This window comes from Athene noctua, chromosome 19 (assembly GCF_965140245.1).
Source record: "Athene noctua chromosome 19, bAthNoc1.hap1.1, whole genome shotgun sequence".
Taxonomy (NCBI): domain Eukaryota; kingdom Metazoa; phylum Chordata; class Aves; order Strigiformes; family Strigidae; genus Athene; species Athene noctua.
The window spans coordinates 4938269-4953998 of record NC_134055.1 but is presented as its reverse complement, the minus strand read 5'-3'; the positions used below and the strand labels follow the sequence as shown (position 1 = coordinate 4953998).

The window sequence follows — 15730 nt, the reverse complement described above, 5'->3', positions numbered from 1 at the left end:
TTCCCTGCCTGCTGCCAACCAGGAGTCACCGGGGCAGGATGCGGCCCCGGCGGGTCTGTGCATGGTCCTGCTGTGCTGTGGGCGCCTGCTGCTTCTCGGGTCACTCTCAGACAGGGCTGTGAATTGCTGCTTTTTTTGGGGCTGTGCTTTGCCGTCGGCAGCATTTGCTGGTGTGGGGGCTGCTCTGCCCCCACGGCACGGAACAGCTCAGGGACCACCTGTTCCCTGGGGATGGAGCTGCTGGCATGGAGGTCTGGTGGGGGCACCTGCTTGCTGGGGCCAGGGCAGCCACAGGAGGCCAGACTGGGGTGTCCATGGGTGCCACACTGATGAGAAGCAACCCTGGTTGTAGCCACTCATTCCCCATGGCCGTGGCGGAGATGGCCTCACTGGCTGAGTCACTGATTTGCTTCCGATGGCTTCACCCCGGGCTGATGGTTGGGTGACCTCATGGGTGTGAGGCGCGGGGAAAGGACATGCCCAGCCTGGCAGTCCCTGCCCTGACACAGCTATCCCGGTGCTTGGGGGCCTGGGGAGCTGCCATGAGGGTTTGGAGCTATCCCAGCTCCTCACCTGCACTGCCTGGGTCTGTCTCTGCTGCTGCTGCCTGCACAGGAGCTGTATCCACAGTGCACGGCCCAGAGGCATCTTGAGGACAAAATCCCAGGATGTGGCCTTGTCCCCTTGAGTCCAGAGTCAGCCTGTGACGAGCAGCAGGCAGGGGCTGCGGGGGGCAAGCACCAGCAGGACTGGGGGGTCCCTCTGCCACCAGAGCCTCCCCAGGATGCACAAAGAGCTGCAGGGCTGCCGGGATGCTCATCGCCTGCCACGCTGCTGCCTTTTCCTCCACAACCTGAGGTGTTGTCCTACAAGCAACCACCTTCAGATAATTTGGGAAACAGGATGATGGCACGTCTCTGTGGGCGGCTGCAGGGGGTGTTTCACCTCGCTATGGATGAGAGCGGTACCACAGCGGATGCTGGCCTGGGCACGGATACCCCCACTGCTGGGAGTCCCCCGAGATGCAGGAGGGAGCAGCCTGGAGAGGTGCTGGTGCCCTGGCTGAGCAGTTTCTCCAGGCACAGGCCGGTGTTTGAAGCTGGTCAATCTGCCAAAGAGGAGCTGACATCTGGGACAGCAGCACGTCACTTGTGCCACTGTGCACTGTGCTGGCACAGAGGCTGTTCCCCAAGGCCCCCAGGCCAGCAGTTCCCCACCAGCCCAGAACATCCCCATGTCTTGCTGGAGCAAAGCAGCTCCCTTTGGAGGAAAAAGAGATGGTGGTGGCAGCTGAGATGGGGTGTTTGCCAGCGCTGTGTGGGTAGGAGCTGCCTCTGGCTCTGTGGGTGGATGCTCCCGTCCGTCCTCCCACGCCTGGAGACGAAGCATCGGCCGTGGCTTTGCTTCCTGCGGGGAGCCGGCAGCGTGGCAGTGTTGCCGCTGCGCAGGGTGCCAGCATGCAGGGCTGGAGGAGCGCTGGGGCCAGGCACCATGGGGGCACGGGGACCTGCCCCAGCTGCAAGGGACCTCAGGCTGGTGGTGCCAGCTGAACTAACCCAAATTCGGGACCGTGCTGGCTGATGGGAGGGGCTGGATGGGGACAATTCTGCCTGACTGGGGGCAAGCGGCTTCACAGGGAGGCGGTGTGCTCAGGGCAAGGTCCACAGCACTAGCGGCAGCCAACCTGGCTTTTATTAAAGCTTGATTCAGAGTCCCGCTAAAGCCTTTCCAGATGTGAGCTACCAGGGCCGTCGGAGCTGGGGGGGACCCGGGGGATGGGGAAGGCGTATTTGGTGGTTGCAATTAAATTTGTGCTGCAGAGCGAGGAGGCCCACATCTCCCAACCTGGCTGAGAGGTGAAGAGCTTTGTTGCTGCAGCCTGGGGCTCTCAGGGTTGGACACTGCCATGAGCGGCCTGTGTGGGGAAAAAGGCCGAAAGCCCCGTGGGACAGGCAGTGTTGGGTTGGTGTTGGCCGTGGTGTGTGCACGGCAGTGCTGAGGGGGGAACGGGGAGTTGGCGAGGCAGGGCCGGGCTTGGCAGCGGTCTGGCTGCAGCCTCCTGGTGTCCAGACCTGCTGCATGGCCCCACGGGAGCCCAGGGCAGCTGCAGCCTTCCTCCTCCTCCTCCCGCCCCCCCCCCCCCCCCCCCCCCCCCCCCCCGCTGCCATTCCCAGCAGCCGCAGGGCTGGTGGGGAGGAGGTGGCGTGTGCTAACCAGCCTCTCCCGTGCGCTGGGTCAGGAGACATTTCTGGGCTGTGCTGGAGGCCGCAGTGTTTCCCATGGCACCACGATGGCCGAGGAGCTGCTTGGGCTCACTGTGGCACCGGGCTGGGCGTGGGACGATGCCACAGTGCTGCGTCTGGGCCAAGAGCCAGGGCAGCTCGAGCCTGTCCTTGGGACATAGGGTCCTGATGTGCAAGAAGGGACATGAGGCACCCCAGGTCCCCCCATCATGATGTGCGGTGGCTTCACGGGCAGCCAGAGGCTGGGGCAGGGGAACAGCAGCTCCACGGCTGGAGGAGCAGCTCTGGATATCTTTGCATTCACACAGAGCGTCTCCCAACCCAGCAGCTGTAGGAAACTCCCGTGTCCTTGCGCAGTGACCCCGCACGCTTGGTGCAAGCCTTGCCCGGCAGCTGCGTGCACATGGTCCTGGGAGCCCCCGCCAGCTCCCACATCCCATCCCCTTCCCCGAGGGGACGTTAGTGTGAGGCTCTGCCCCACTGCCCGCCTTGTGCATTACAGGGATCGATGGGGCTGGATCGATACCACCAGCTGGGGATGGAAAAGCCCCAAAAAGGCAACTGCACCCTCCTCTGCCCAGCCCCAGGGCCCGGCACCCACTGCGGCACGTGCCGAGGCCTTGGGAATGCCAGCACCTCGTCGGGCCAGCCGGGCACTGGGGCAGCATCAAGTCCCCTGCTAGCCCCGAAGCCAGAAATAGCAGAGCCTGTCATTCCCAGGGGTTATAAATAGCCCTGGCTATGGGGAGATGTTGTTTTTCTGCATGGAAAATGCTGCCCTAGTTCTGTTTCATCAATCTGCTGCCAGAAATAATCCTAATTTCTTGGAAATTTCTTGCTGCTTGGGTGTGGGTTAAAGCACCGCCTCGCAGGGGCTCAGGGGGGACAGGGCAGGAGGCTGAGCCCACCTGGCATCAGGGCATGGCCAGAGGGACCCCAGACCTTCCCCTCTCCATCCTTCTGCTGTAGGCAGCACATTGCCAGGGAAGAGCATGTCCCATGTCCCACATCATCTGTGGGTCGGGGGCTTCAGGGGTGGCAGAAGGTCTGGCATGGGGCTGTGTACCCACGGAGCTCACACAGCATCTCTCCTCACAGCTGGACCCACAGGCCGTGCAGACGAAGAACTGGCACATGGATGTGATTGAGATGAACGGGGTAAGCAGGGCCACAGGGACCCACAGCCCCTCGCTCTGATTGCAGCCCCTTCCCCAGGGCTGTGCTGTGCCTTCATGCAACATGGAGGTGACGGGCCTGGGCTGGGCTGCTGGGACTCACCACCTGTCTCCTGCAGATCAAGGTGGAGTTCTCCATGAAGTTCACGAGCAGAGACATGAGCCTGAAGAGGACCCCATCCAAAAAGCAGACTGGCGTCTTTGGGGTCAAAATCAGCGTCGTGACAAAGTACGTGCAGGGCTGGGGGGGGGCTGATCTGCGCCAGTCCCTGTGCGTGTGGGGTTGCACCATGTGCCCTCGCTCCCACCAGCAGCAGAGAGCTCGGATTTTGCCCTCTGTTGGGGACTTGCCTGTTCCTTCGCCAGCTCCATCCTTCCCACCCATCCTGCCCCTGGCCCAGGGTTTGCAGGGCTGGGCTGGCTGCTGCGGGGTCCCTCAGAAATCTTTGCTTATGGTTCCACTTTCCGAGGCAGGCGTGAGCGCTCCAAGGTGCCTTACATCGTGCGCCAGTGCATCGAGGAGGTGGAGAAGAGGGGCATCGAAGAGGTTGGCATCTACAGGATCTCTGGTGTCGCCACTGACATCCAGGCATTGAAAGCTGTCTTCGATGCAAGTGAGTGTCCTGAGGGATGGCTGCCCTTCACATCATGTTCCCCTGGGAGGGTTCACAGGCACCAAGGCCTCCCTCGTCCCTGCCCTGCAAGTCCAGGGTCTGGTTATTGCACTGCAGGTGTGCAAAATGCACCGCTGTGCCCAGGAAGGGCTGGGGGTGAGGAGGGTGTAGCTAGGAAAGCAAACCCCCAGAGGTCCCAGCCTTGTTTGTGCTTTGGTGTCTCTGAGCTGCCGCCCTGCCTGGCTGGCTCCTGGGAGACACTGAGTCAGGGCAACGTTGCAAATGGATTTGCAAATTGTTCCACATCCTATTGCCCAGCCAGGAGGGAACCACTCGGCTCTTCCCAGCCCCAGCCTGGCTAAAAACAGGGCTGTGGACCCAGTGGTGCTCATCCTGCCTTCCAGTTGGCAGCCTGCCTGGGTGACACGGGGGGTTGAGACCCAGAGGGGAAGGAGACGCAGGAGGTGTCACATGTGGGTGCTCTCTGGACAGATAACAAGGACATCCTGGTCATGCTGAGTGACATGGACATCAATGCCATCGCAGGCACGCTGAAGCTGTACTTCCGTGAGCTGCCCGAGCCCCTCCTCACTGACAGACTCTACCCCGCCTTCATGGAGGGGATCGGTAAGGGCTCGGGGATGGGGAAGGGGTCGGTGCCCAAGCGTGGCTCTGGCATTGCCTGCTCTGGGATGGGAGACTCCTGAGGGTCCCTCGCAACTTGGCCCGCTTGGTACTGGCTGTCCTTGCCAGCTCCAGGCTCGGGGCTCGTGATGCTGCTGCCCAGGGTGCGGGCAGAGCCCTGCAGTGCAGGGACAGCCACTCATGCACCAGCTTCTGGGAGGCATCTGGCCACGGTGGGTCCTGTGGCTGCACAAGATGTCACCAGCTCCTGCCCTGAGCCCTCTCCCTCCTTTCCAGCCCTCTCAGATCCTGCTGCCAAGGAGAACTGCATGATGCACCTTCTCCGTTCACTGCCTGACCCCAACCTCATCACCTTCCTCTTCCTGCTGGAGCACTTGAAAAGGTAATGGCTCAGCTTTGCGGCACCTGGGGGCTGCTCAGCGTAGGCAGGAGGTCAGGACAGGTCTGTCTCGCTGCTTTGCTGAGGGGTTTGGACACTAGTGGAGTTAAGAGCTGCTGTCTGATCCCTGGGATGCCTGCGTGGCCACGGGCTGATCCTGAACTGGAGGCAGATGGTGCTGTACTGGTGCAGAGCAGGGCTGCAGGCGGCAGCTGGGGCCAGCAACAGTGTTGGGCAGGTGCCAGAGTGGCCCTTCCCTCTCCCAGCCCCTCCAAGAGGGTGCAGCCCCAGGTGTGTCCCACCTGCCCTGTCTCCCTGGCCTCTGTCACATTCACCAGGGTCCTGGCCAGGCTGCAGCCTGTTCAGGCTGGGACCCAGCATGCCGTGAGTCCCTTTGGCTGGAAGCGGTGTTGGCTTCTCACAGCTCCTCTCCATGGGCCCCGTAGGATGCTGGACACATCCTAGAGCCATTCTGCCCCACAGAGCACCCCCTGGCACCCCAGGACCATGGTGCCAGCAGGGACTGTGCAGCGCACGGCCGTTGATGCGGGTCAGCTCCGCAGGGAGCACACCACGTCCTCTGGCAAGATGCAGCTCTTGGCTGCGGCAGACAGTGTGCAGCTGGTTGGAAAAGCTCTCCGTGGGGAGCAGCTGGCCTTGGCACGGGATGGGGAATAAAGTGGGAGCTGTGCAGTGTCCCCCTTAGCAGAAAAACTGAGGGCTACATCCCTTCCCACCAGCCCTGCAAAACAAGGTGCAATAATCCCTGTAACTTGCCTGCAGTGGGTGGCCAGGACCCAGAGACAGCTCTGGGGATGTGTCGCAGAGCTGCAGGTGATGCCCCATGATGCTCATCCCAGGGCGAGTGCAGCAATGTGTGGTTTGCTGGGCTTTATCTTGGACCAGATGAAGGCCATCTGAACCTGGGCACAAACAGTTCTGGGGCTCACTGGGGGCCCGAAAGCCGTGGAGGGCATGGGGCTGTGGGCAGGGCGGCAGTGCAGCATGCAGAGCCTGGCCAGAGCTGGCTGCGAGTTTGGGGCTGGGGCTCACAGCTCATGTTACTTGCATCATAAAGCTTTTTTTTTTTCCCTCTGGTTTGGCTAAAACCAAACAGAAAAAGTGATTGATGCTGGGGGTGGGGAAGGAAAAATCCATTTCCATCCTGAGAACCGGGCACAGCCAGTTCCCACATCTGCTCCCCTGGCCAGGGCTCAACCGTGCAGCCTGTGCCGGGGAGCACAGCTGCCTCCTAACATGGCAATGTTGTGGCCCTGGTTCCCTCGATGCAGGCTGGCTGGGGTCCCACAGGGTCGGCAGGGTAGGGAGCTGTGGGGGGAGTGGGTGCGGGGAGGCACGGGCTGGTGTGGAGCTCCCCGTACCCTGCCGGGGCTCGGGAAGGGTGGAGGCCCCGCAGCACATAAGCAAGCAAGGGCTTGGTTGCTGCCACATCACACCCCGGGGCTCCCGGCCAGGCCCAGCAGCTCCAGCAGAGGCCGTGAAGGGGGCAGAGCTCCCTGCCCTGCACCTGGGTTTGCCAGGGGCTGTGAAGGGCAATGGCAAGCCAGAGGTGCCCCGGCGGGGCTGGGAGAAGGGAGAGCAGCACTCGCCCCCCACATCGCCCCATGGTTGCCCCATTGCTCATGCTCCCTTTCTCCCCCTAACCCGCAGGGTCGCTGAAAAGGAGCCTATCAATAAAATGTCTCTCCACAACCTGGCAACAGTCTTCGGGCCGACACTGCTGAGACCCTCAGAGGGGGAGAGCAAGGGACACCTCACCCTGGCCTCCGATATCTGGTCTCACGATGTGATGGCCCAGGTAAGAGCTGTGCTGGCAGCGTGGGGCCACAGCCCGCACCAGCACCCTTGGGGTGGGGAGCAGAGGGGTTTACCTGCCTGTCTGGGTAGATTTGTCACTCTTTGCTGGATGTGGCTGCACAGGGACAAGCTGGGAGGTGGCAGCTCTGCCCCTTTCTGGCCTAACACCCTCCATTTGCCTGCTACAGGTCCAGGTCCTTCTCTACTACCTGCAGCATCCTCCCATCTCCTTTACTGAGCTGAAACGCAACACACTTTACTTCTCCACGGACGTGTAGCCTGCAGGGAGAAGGCACCAGCTGCAAACACTCCCAGCTCCCTGCTGGGGGACACGGACTGGATCACAGCCCCCCAGGGAGACCGGCCCGGACCCAGGACGGTGCCGCCTGCAGCTCCTGTACAATCGCGTACCAGTGGCCCGGTCCCATTCCAGGCACCGTGCCTCTCTGTAAAGTAGTCGTGTCTTATGTCCCTTCTTGTGTTCAAGAGTTGTTTTTATGTATATTTGTTCGACGGAAGAGGTAGTGACTGACAAGGGCTGTGGACACAGGCTTCCCCCTCGGCTAGTTTTCTCCTGGACTCCTTTCTGCCCACTCACTCCTACCAGGCAGCCCCTTGTCTCGCCCAGCTCGAAGCCTGCAGCGTGCCACGAGTGCCTGTTCTGCTGCCCGGCTCCCCTGCTCCACGCCTGCATGTGCAGCACCGGCTCGCTTCAGAGGCTGGGAGCTCACGGGCTTCCCTCCCCGGTGACGGTGACCACCAGCTCTGCTTTGGCTTGCTGCCTGCGCAAACGTCGGACCCCGTGCCTGGATTCTGCTCTGGCCCGAGCAAACCTGCGACCACGAGAGCAGAGGAGTAAGGTGCTGCTTCCTCCTCGCCACGTCTCTTCTGGGTGCTTTCAGGCCAGTCCCCTCTACAGCCCTTATCCTGTGCTTTGCCTGTGTGTGTGTAGCGTGGTGGTTACTTGCCTCGCTGTTATCTCGCCTCCAAGTAGCTTTTTGGGGTAACCCATCACACCAGGCTGGAGCGAGGGGTGCTGTGCTGGTCTCAATCCACAGCAGGCTTGAGGGACAGCCAGCCAGTCAGGTCTGCTTCCTCCGCTACGGGCTGACGCCAGGTCTGTGCCCCAGCACCGATGGGGTCCCATCAGGGCACGTGGATCCCACAATTTCCCCAAGAAGCCATGGTGGGGCAGGGAGCGGGGTCCCTGCCGTTTCCCCATGCCTGTACCTCTGCCATAGTGAGGCGCACGCCCCTGCCAGCCCAGCACTGCCACAAGGGTTGCTGACACCGGCTGTGCCCTGTGGCAGAGCCTGCCCAGGCAACCAGCGTTCCTGCCGTGGCCACAAGAACGGGGAGGTTTTTGTTTCCCTCCTTGGCTGTCCCCGCTGCCCCGGGCAAATGGCAGCACGTGGCCCTGCCCCGGTGCCAGCCAGCTGAGCGCTCTGCAGCAGCTGGAAACCAGCGCAGAGGGACAGGAGGAGGAAAGCCTTCGTGGCCTTCGCTACTGAAGGCAGAAGTGCTTCATTTTCTCTCTCACAAAGCAGTTGCTGCTGGGTGAGCCGTGCCCAGCCAGCTCAGGTCTGTTAGCGGCTCCAGTTGCTGACCCCCGAGGCTGGTGGCTGGAGCCGTCACACCACGTCCCAGGGCAGGACGGCCACATGCCTGTGCTTGCTGCCAGGCTGTGCTCTGGCCACCCCAGCGCCTGGCTCCCAGTACACCCCTCACCCTCCCACGCTCACAGGTAGGTGCTGGTACCTGTTGGGACACAAAACCTTTCGCTCTGTGAGCCGAGTCCGTGTTCTCGTGGGAAAAGCCCCCCCCATCCCCGAATGCGTTGGCCCTGTGCTCTCCTGTGCCAAATGGAGATGGATGGGAAGTGACCAAGCGTATCCCTGCTAACAGCAGCGTTGCCTTTACCCTCCCGACTAACAGACTGTTCCCGGTAGAGCCCGGCCGCCTGCCACCGATGCACCAGGTATGTCCTAAGCCCACCCCCCCCCCGGGGAAGGCAGCACCTGCCAGCCCTGCACCAGCAAAGCAACTAAAGGAGAGGTCTTTCAGTCCCCCTCCAAAGGGCTCACACTCCAGACCCTGCTCCTCTTGACTACCAGCTAAACAGAAGGGAAACAGCATTGCAGAAAATAACCAGGCGTCTGTCTTGGCCCTGGACCCAGTAAGGAGGCCGAGTTTTAGATCTGACTGCACAACAGATCCCTCTCTGTGTGTCTGATTTGTTACATGTGTCCAAGTCTCTGTCCACGATACTGTCATTCCAGATGGAGACTGTACAGCCAAATCCCCCCTGCGACAGTGGCTGGAGGCCCGGTCCACACAGCCCCAGCACAACAGGCTGCGGCCGTCCCCGTGACTGGCTTTTGCTTGTCCCTACAGGAAGGAAAAGAGGGGGGGGGGTGGACTTTTGCAGCTACAGGTAGAATAGAACTGTTAATTAATATTTGACTTTCAAAAGTTGTTAAGGATATATTTTTGTTTGTGTTTTGTTTCAATTTCTGTAGATTCTAAACTTTAAATGGCTGTAAACCATGTGAGGAGAAAAAAAAAATGTTAATAAAAATGCAAAGCCCCAACATTTGCACAAAAGGAGCCCTGTGGTGTTGCTGTTTGCACTAACTGATCACCTTGGCATCACAGCTTCTTCTCTTTCTGTCGTGGAACTCTTCCTAGTTGCACTTCAAGCCAGTGGTATAAGCAGAGGCATTGTGCCAGGCAATATTTTAAGAGACATCTTATGGTTTGGGCTACATCCTTGCATTTCAGTACATTCTGGAGGAAAAAACCTGGACTGTCTGGAGTCAGTCTGGATTCAGCCCAGAATTACTCAAGCTTAAAATTCAGCTGACTTGCACAGCTTCTGGCCTGAGGATACTGAACAGGCACAGCAAGGGACATCAGGCGCTCTGGAAACCTCATCTGATAGATCACATGGTGCTGTCTCCCCACTTCTTTCCATGTGGGAATGGGAAACAATATGCCTCCAGACTGACCATTGCCCACAGTATCAGCCAAACCACCCTGCTAGTTTTGCTCTTCCAGGTAAGCAAGTGCTGTCACCATTCTGGGATGTCAAACTGTGGATGCAAAGGAGGGGAAGGGGGTGGGAGAAGCCCTACTAGGTGTGCGCACTCAATCCGAAATCCCACTGTCTCAGAAAGATCAGGGTGGGTGTTTGCCCTTGTGGAGTGGCTCAATGAAGCCTAAACTCTTCTGAGTATAAAAATGACTCCCTGAGGTCTGAGAACAGAGCTTGGTTTGAAGAGCAAGAGGGCTAATACGAACACAAATCAAAAAGGGAGCAGTTCCTTGAGCTAATGAACATGTTTTGACATCAGTACCAATGTTCTGCAGAAATAACACTTTGCTTCCCACAGTGTAACACTGGGGCACTCAGAAGTGTTTCAGGGACGTGATGGGAAACAGACAGTGCTAAGTGAACGCCCAGTTATCTGTCTAACAGTGGTTTATTCTCACAACTCTGCTTTCTAGTCTCACTATCAAACTGCTGGAACTAATGATGTGAGCCTGTGGCAGTTGAAGCAGTAGCAAGATTATTTGTACTCCCACAGTGAGGTTAAATCAGGCTAGCCAAGTGGCTACACAGAATTATACTTCTGCAACAACCTCTTTTTTTTCCCCTTAAACTGTTTTGTTCATCTGCCAGTAACCACATGGTTCTAAGGCTAAGGGTTCATTTTTTGCTTTTCCCTTTAAGACATGGTAAAGAAATCTGGCTCTCATCTCTGTACTTGAAATAAGACAAGTTGTACAGATGGTGGTTTCTCTTCAGCTGGTATTTTAAGAAAAGCCTGGAACAAACTTATTTCTCCACAGGATCTTACCTCTCCCCAACAGAGTAGCAAGCTGCAAACTGGTAAGTGTTAAACAGTTGCAGCATGTTCAAACACACGGTAACCTAAATCACTGCATTTCTTTTTGGAGATTGTCCTTCTGTCTCTTTTGATGCTAGCAACAGACTTAATCAAAATCAGACCCAAAGGATTGAAAAAGCTCAGAGTCCAGGCTTGTTTCCTGGAAACTGACAGTCAGCTGATCCGTCCTGGAGATACTGCTCGCTGCGCCTGGCTCCCTCCTCACATACTCCCGCAAGTCTGCCTGAAGCAGCACACCAGGGCTCAGAGCCAGATTATTGTTAGTCATTCAGGAAGAGCAGCCAACACCATCCAGCTTGCACTGATCAGGACTCCAAAGGCAGTGGGAAGGTAACCCTGATGGTTCTGCCGTGATGCAGGCTCTTAGCAGCAGCACTGGAACTAAAGGGAAACTTTCTCCCGAGGGATCCCGCTGTTACCGCAGATAGTAATCGATTGCAGCGGAGAAAGCAGCAAACCCTCCACAGCCGATAACCCCTGCCTTCAAACCAGCTGCAACGCAAAAAAGGTGGGAAAGAATGAGACAAAATAGGAAATAGATTTTTTTTCCCAGAAACTAGCTTAGGCTGTGCTGGCCTGAAGAGCTTACACCTGCAGGAACCTGGTGATTCGCTAGCAGGGAACACTGGCACTACCACTGCCCAGGGTGAGGCAGGGAACCTGGCACACACTGGACTTAAAACTACCATGGCTGGACTAGCCCAGCACGCTGGCAGGGTGCTGTGTTGCCAAGTCTCCCTCCAAGGGATAGAAAATGCCAGTGGTCATTGCTGACTTGAGCACGCTCTGATCTGAGCGTTGCGAGTGGCTTTGCAGTTGGACTAGGGAGGGATAGGAAGGGCAGCTACTGCTTTGAAAGTGCCAAGAGGATTAGGTCCAGGACAGACACAACTTAACAAGCTCAATTAGAAGCACTCTCAATAGCACTTTCTTTTCTTTTATGCTCTGCGGACAGGTTTTTTTCTTAAGCAGAGGTGAGAGAAGTTTGATATTTCTAATGAGCAGAGCAGCTCTCTTCCTACTTGGGGCTTTTCTCCAGATGTTGTTAGCACTCAAGGCTTCCCAAAGGCCCCACTGGTGCCTGCTGGACTAAAATCCCAGTGTTCCTGCTCTTTCACAGCTAAATAGAATTGTCTGAATTGACACATGAGAAAGGAGGAAACCATTTTACACACTGTGCAAATTAACAGACTTACTGCCAGTGAAATAGTATATATAAGTAGAGCTCTGTTAACACAAGAGCTGTAGCTTCAGTTGCTCAGTATGTATTTTTGGCTCCCTCCCCACAACACCACAGAAGAGTGTGGAGAGCTAACACCATTTTCAGATTTTTCTCTCAAGTCAAATCTGTTGATTTTCCTCCAATCTCACCGTCCTGTATGACCAAGCCTTCTCTACCCACACATATCTTTCAAGCTGACAGGAAAGCAATAGAGAGCAGTTCTGCCAGTCTGGAGTATGCTCTCATGTTGACATCACCATAACACCATGCAAAGACATTTGTAGTGTTCTGTTAAAAACACCGCTTACTGCTTAAATGAATTAGAGTCTTATCAAAGAAATAGTTCATAGCAGGCACTACCAACCTCTGAAGCCGATTGCTCCTCCGGTGATGCAGCCACTAATAACACTATTCTTCCAGTCTGACTTTCCACGATACTATGGAATTAAAAATCAGAATCAACAAGTAAATACGGAAAAAACACTCAGTATCCGTACTAATACCAAGAAAGATTAAATGACCTTCCAGCCCCTTCTCAGCTGAGGATGCTTTTCCCTCTATTCTCAGCAGATGGCCCCCTGCACTCTCAAACACAGGACTTGCAGGGCCAGAAGAGGAAGGAACGGGTCACCAGGAGAGGTAAGACAAATCCATATGGTGCAATGCAGTGCTATGGCAAAGATTCCCAGGTGAGCCAATACAGCCCCCTGAACACAGCGCTGTGCACTGGTGCCAACTCAGAGATTTTAGAGGCACTGTAACTACAGGAGTGCAACACTGAGCCTGGCCATGCAGCCTGGTTCTCAGCACAGGCGAGAGCACAGCACCCTGCTGACAAAGGTGTACTATTTCTACAGCCAGAGCACGCTCAATTTTCACCAGTGCAGAGATCTATTTGTTCTGCTCCATTACACAAGCAAACACACTTTTCTTCTTAGTTAAGAAATAATTGTCTTTCAATTAAAAGGCAGTACTCAAAATTCATAACAGGCTAATTTTTCTATTTAAGAAAACGGATGACAGATCTACCACCGAGCTGTACAAGAACATTTCTTGCTGTAGGGGCAAGACAAAATAGGCCTGTTACTTAAGAACTTTCATTAAAGGATCCCTTTCTGCATATGGATTTTTTAGAGGTTCAAATTACCATGTTGCAACACACAGTTTGATGTTTTAAAGTAACAAGTACTTGTAGCTAGGGTTTTAAAAAGTAATGCCTATACTTGCCAATATGTTCAGGACTTGACCCGAAAAGGACTTCACTACTGCATGCTCTTCTGCTCATTCTGTCAGACAACAACAGTTCTGAAGACATGTCTCTAAGCTGAAAAGCTCTGATGGCCAAGAAAGAGACCAAACTAGCCTACTCTCTTACCCTGTTATAAAGGGGATATACATACTTATTTGGATCTAGTAAAAGAGATTATTAAGCGTACAAGAAAACATTTCATAATGCTTAAGAATTTATTACTCACAGATTCTACCACACATTCGGTGCAGGAGAACATGGCACCCACAATGGCAAAGTTCTTTGCATAGGATATGCCTCGCTGCCCCATATCTTTGAGGACTTCTTTTGCAGTTGGTGTGCGATATGGATCCTTGGGATCAAACCCAACGTTGGTGTCGATGCCAGCTGTGAAGACCCCAAACGCACCTCCCAGAACAAATCCTGTAAAAGACAAACAGTATAAAATGAACCCTGGCTGGATTCGAGCAGTACATTGCCCACAGGAACCAGAGCACCTCCGCTCCCACTGTCTGTCAACGCTGCAGTGTGAAAGGGGCTGTGCAAGAGTGCAAATGGTCTGTCCCTTGATCCTGCAGACACTGTTGCTGACGGCTTATGCTGAGGAAAGGCTGTGAGTGCCTCTTCCTTTGCAAGAAAGGAAAACAGACAGACCCCACCATGCGACCTGTGACAGCCACTGGAGGAGGCCTCGAGGGAGGAAAATTAAACACGGGGGTTGCTGTGCTGCAGCCTCTTTTCCACCCGCCCCTCTCCCGATGTTACAGGTCGGTGCCCCCCGCCCCCGCCAGGTGGCTGCCCCGACTACAGCTCCCCCTCAACGCCCCGTCCCTCTAGCCTCCCCCGACTCCCTCAACCGCCCCCGCCGCACCTCCCACACAGGCCAGCGCCGCTTTGAAGGCGCAGCTCTCCATGGCCCGCTCCACCATCTTCTGCTCCTCGCTCTTGGGCGGGCTGGGGATGCCGCCGAGAGCGGCGGGGTCCCAGGCGCGGGGCCGCCGCTGGTCTCCCACCAGGTGCTGCAGCAACAGGCTGTACTGCAGCGGCGGGGGGGGCGGCTCCGGGCCCCCCGAAGCGGAGGAAGGTGGCACTGCCGCCATGACCGGCCCCGGCCACCCGGCCCACGCGAGGCGCCGGTCCCGCGGCTCCCGGCAGCTGTGGCGGCGCGCGGGGGCTCACGGGAGTCGTAGTTCCGCTGCGGGGAGGCGCCGGCCGCGCTGCGCCGCGCGGTGACTACATATCCCAGCGTGCCCCGCGGCAGCGCCCCCGGAGAACCACAACTCCCGGCAGGCTCCGCGGCGCGCCGGCGGCGGGCGGGCGGGCGGCGCGGTGTCTGACGGGATCGGCAGTCCCTCGGGACAGCGGGGACTACGTTACCCGGCGTGCTTTGCGCCGGCCCCCTGGCGGCCGCGCGTCCCGCTGCAGGTGAGGTGAGGGCTCCGGCTGCCCGAGCATCTTCGGCGGCGGCGGCAGGTGAGCGCGGCTCCGGGCTCCGGTTCCGGCCGGCGGCCTCGCCCGGGGCAGCCGCAGGTTCGGGGAGGGCTGAAGTGCCGCAGTGCGGGACCGAGTCCCGCTGTCCTGGCTGAGGTGCGGGGAAGGGGGGCGGGAAGCTCTGGAGGTGTCGCCGCGGCGCCGTCCCCCCGCCGTGCCCCCTGACTGACTTCTGGCTGCGCCGGTGTCTGGGGTTGGGGAAACAACAGGTCCCGCGACGGGGCGGGCGGCTGCAGCCTCTCCCCCGCCAACCCTCGAGCGGCCGGCAGGAGGGCAGCCCTCCGCCAGCGGTAACCGGGGCGGGCGCCGAGCCCGGGTACCGCTGCCTGTGCGGAGCGCAGCTCCCGCCGAAGCCCTCGGCCCCGCGCTGCGGCTCCCTGAGGCGCTGCCGGCTGGGGCGGGGGGAGGCTGGAGCGCGGGCAGCCCGCGGTTTTTGCCCCGGCCGCCTTCAAGCGTCGTCTGAGGCGAGAGCTGAGGAGCCTCATTGGCACCTCAGCGTGTGAGCTCCTAGACTGAGCTCAGAAAATACATTTCCACTCTTCCGTGTTTTCCACAGGCTAGGTGAAAACTCCAGAGTATCAGGCCACCTGCGATAGCTTTTTTTGAGGAAACCCTCCCTGGCTGCCTCTGGCGTCAAGCGGCAATTTTACTTCAGGACCTGTGTATCTCAAAAGGGCTTAGAGGATAACTAAAATCTGTCTTTCTGTTGTAAAATGCGAGCTTAGCTCGTGTTAAATCACATAGAAACCGTGGCTCTTGTGTGCTTGCTCTGTTTGGCAATGAGGTGAGAAATGTTGTGTTTTACCCTTGGTAAACAAGGTGCCGTGAACATTAAAAATCTTCTGCATGCTTTGCTTGTGTTTCACTTTGCTTAGCCTGTTGTGCTTTCATGTTTTTGTGGACTAGAACCGGTTTTCTGTTCAGGTCGGCATAAGTGAAGATAGGTATGCCTTTAATATAGTATTCTTGACTTATTTTTTGAT

At 57.3% G+C, this 15730-nt stretch overlaps 2 protein-coding genes across 8 annotated transcripts in view; one reads left to right on the top strand and one right to left on the bottom strand.

The window, feature by feature from the left end:
* ABR (ABR activator of RhoGEF and GTPase) overlaps positions 1-9475 on the top strand; it is a 41916-nt gene extending 32441 nt beyond the window's left edge. For 2 of the 7 annotated variants that reach the window (XM_074923274.1, XM_074923277.1), the window contains 7 exons: positions 3342-3401; positions 3538-3647; positions 3893-4032; positions 4525-4659; positions 4954-5059; positions 6728-6875; positions 7063-9474. In XM_074923274.1, coding sequence (XP_074779375.1) covers positions 3342-3401; positions 3538-3647; positions 3893-4032; positions 4525-4659; positions 4954-5059; positions 6728-6875; positions 7063-7152 — 789 coding nt within the window. In that variant the 3' untranslated portion in view covers positions 7153-9474. Of the gene's footprint in view, positions 1-3341; positions 3402-3537; positions 3648-3892; positions 4033-4524; positions 4660-4953; positions 5060-6727; positions 6876-7062 lie in introns of all 7 variants that reach the window. The other 5 variants (XM_074923272.1, XM_074923276.1, XM_074923275.1 and 2 more) reach the window with 4 other exon arrangements.
* Positions 9476-10298: 823 nt separating this feature from the next.
* Positions 10299-14405, bottom strand: TIMM22 (translocase of inner mitochondrial membrane 22). Its single transcript, XM_074923281.1, has 4 exons — positions 14128-14405; positions 13483-13679; positions 12372-12444; positions 10299-11277 (listed from the first exon to the last, which is right to left on the bottom strand). Exons 1-4 carry the CDS (start codon positions 14354-14356, stop codon positions 11201-11203), a joined length of 576 nt encoding a protein of 191 aa, XP_074779382.1. The 5' UTR covers positions 14357-14405; the 3' UTR covers positions 10299-11200.
* Positions 14406-15730: the final 1325 nt, after the last annotated feature.

Excerpts from the sequence above, each read along its gene's own strand:
- TIMM22 (XM_074923281.1), bottom strand. The coding sequence starts at position 14,356 with ATGGCGGCAGTGCCACCTTCCTCCGCTTCGGGGGGCCCGGAGCCGCCC. Across the intron at positions 13,680-14,127 it reads GGCGCTGGCCTGTGTGGGAG|GATTTGTTCTGGGAGGTGCG; the intron begins GTGCGGCGGGGG and ends TGTCTTTTACAG. Across the intron at positions 11,278-12,371 it reads AGGAGCAATCGGCTTCAGAG|CTGGTTTGAAGGCAGGGGTT; the intron begins GTTGGTAGTGCC and ends TTTGCGTTGCAG.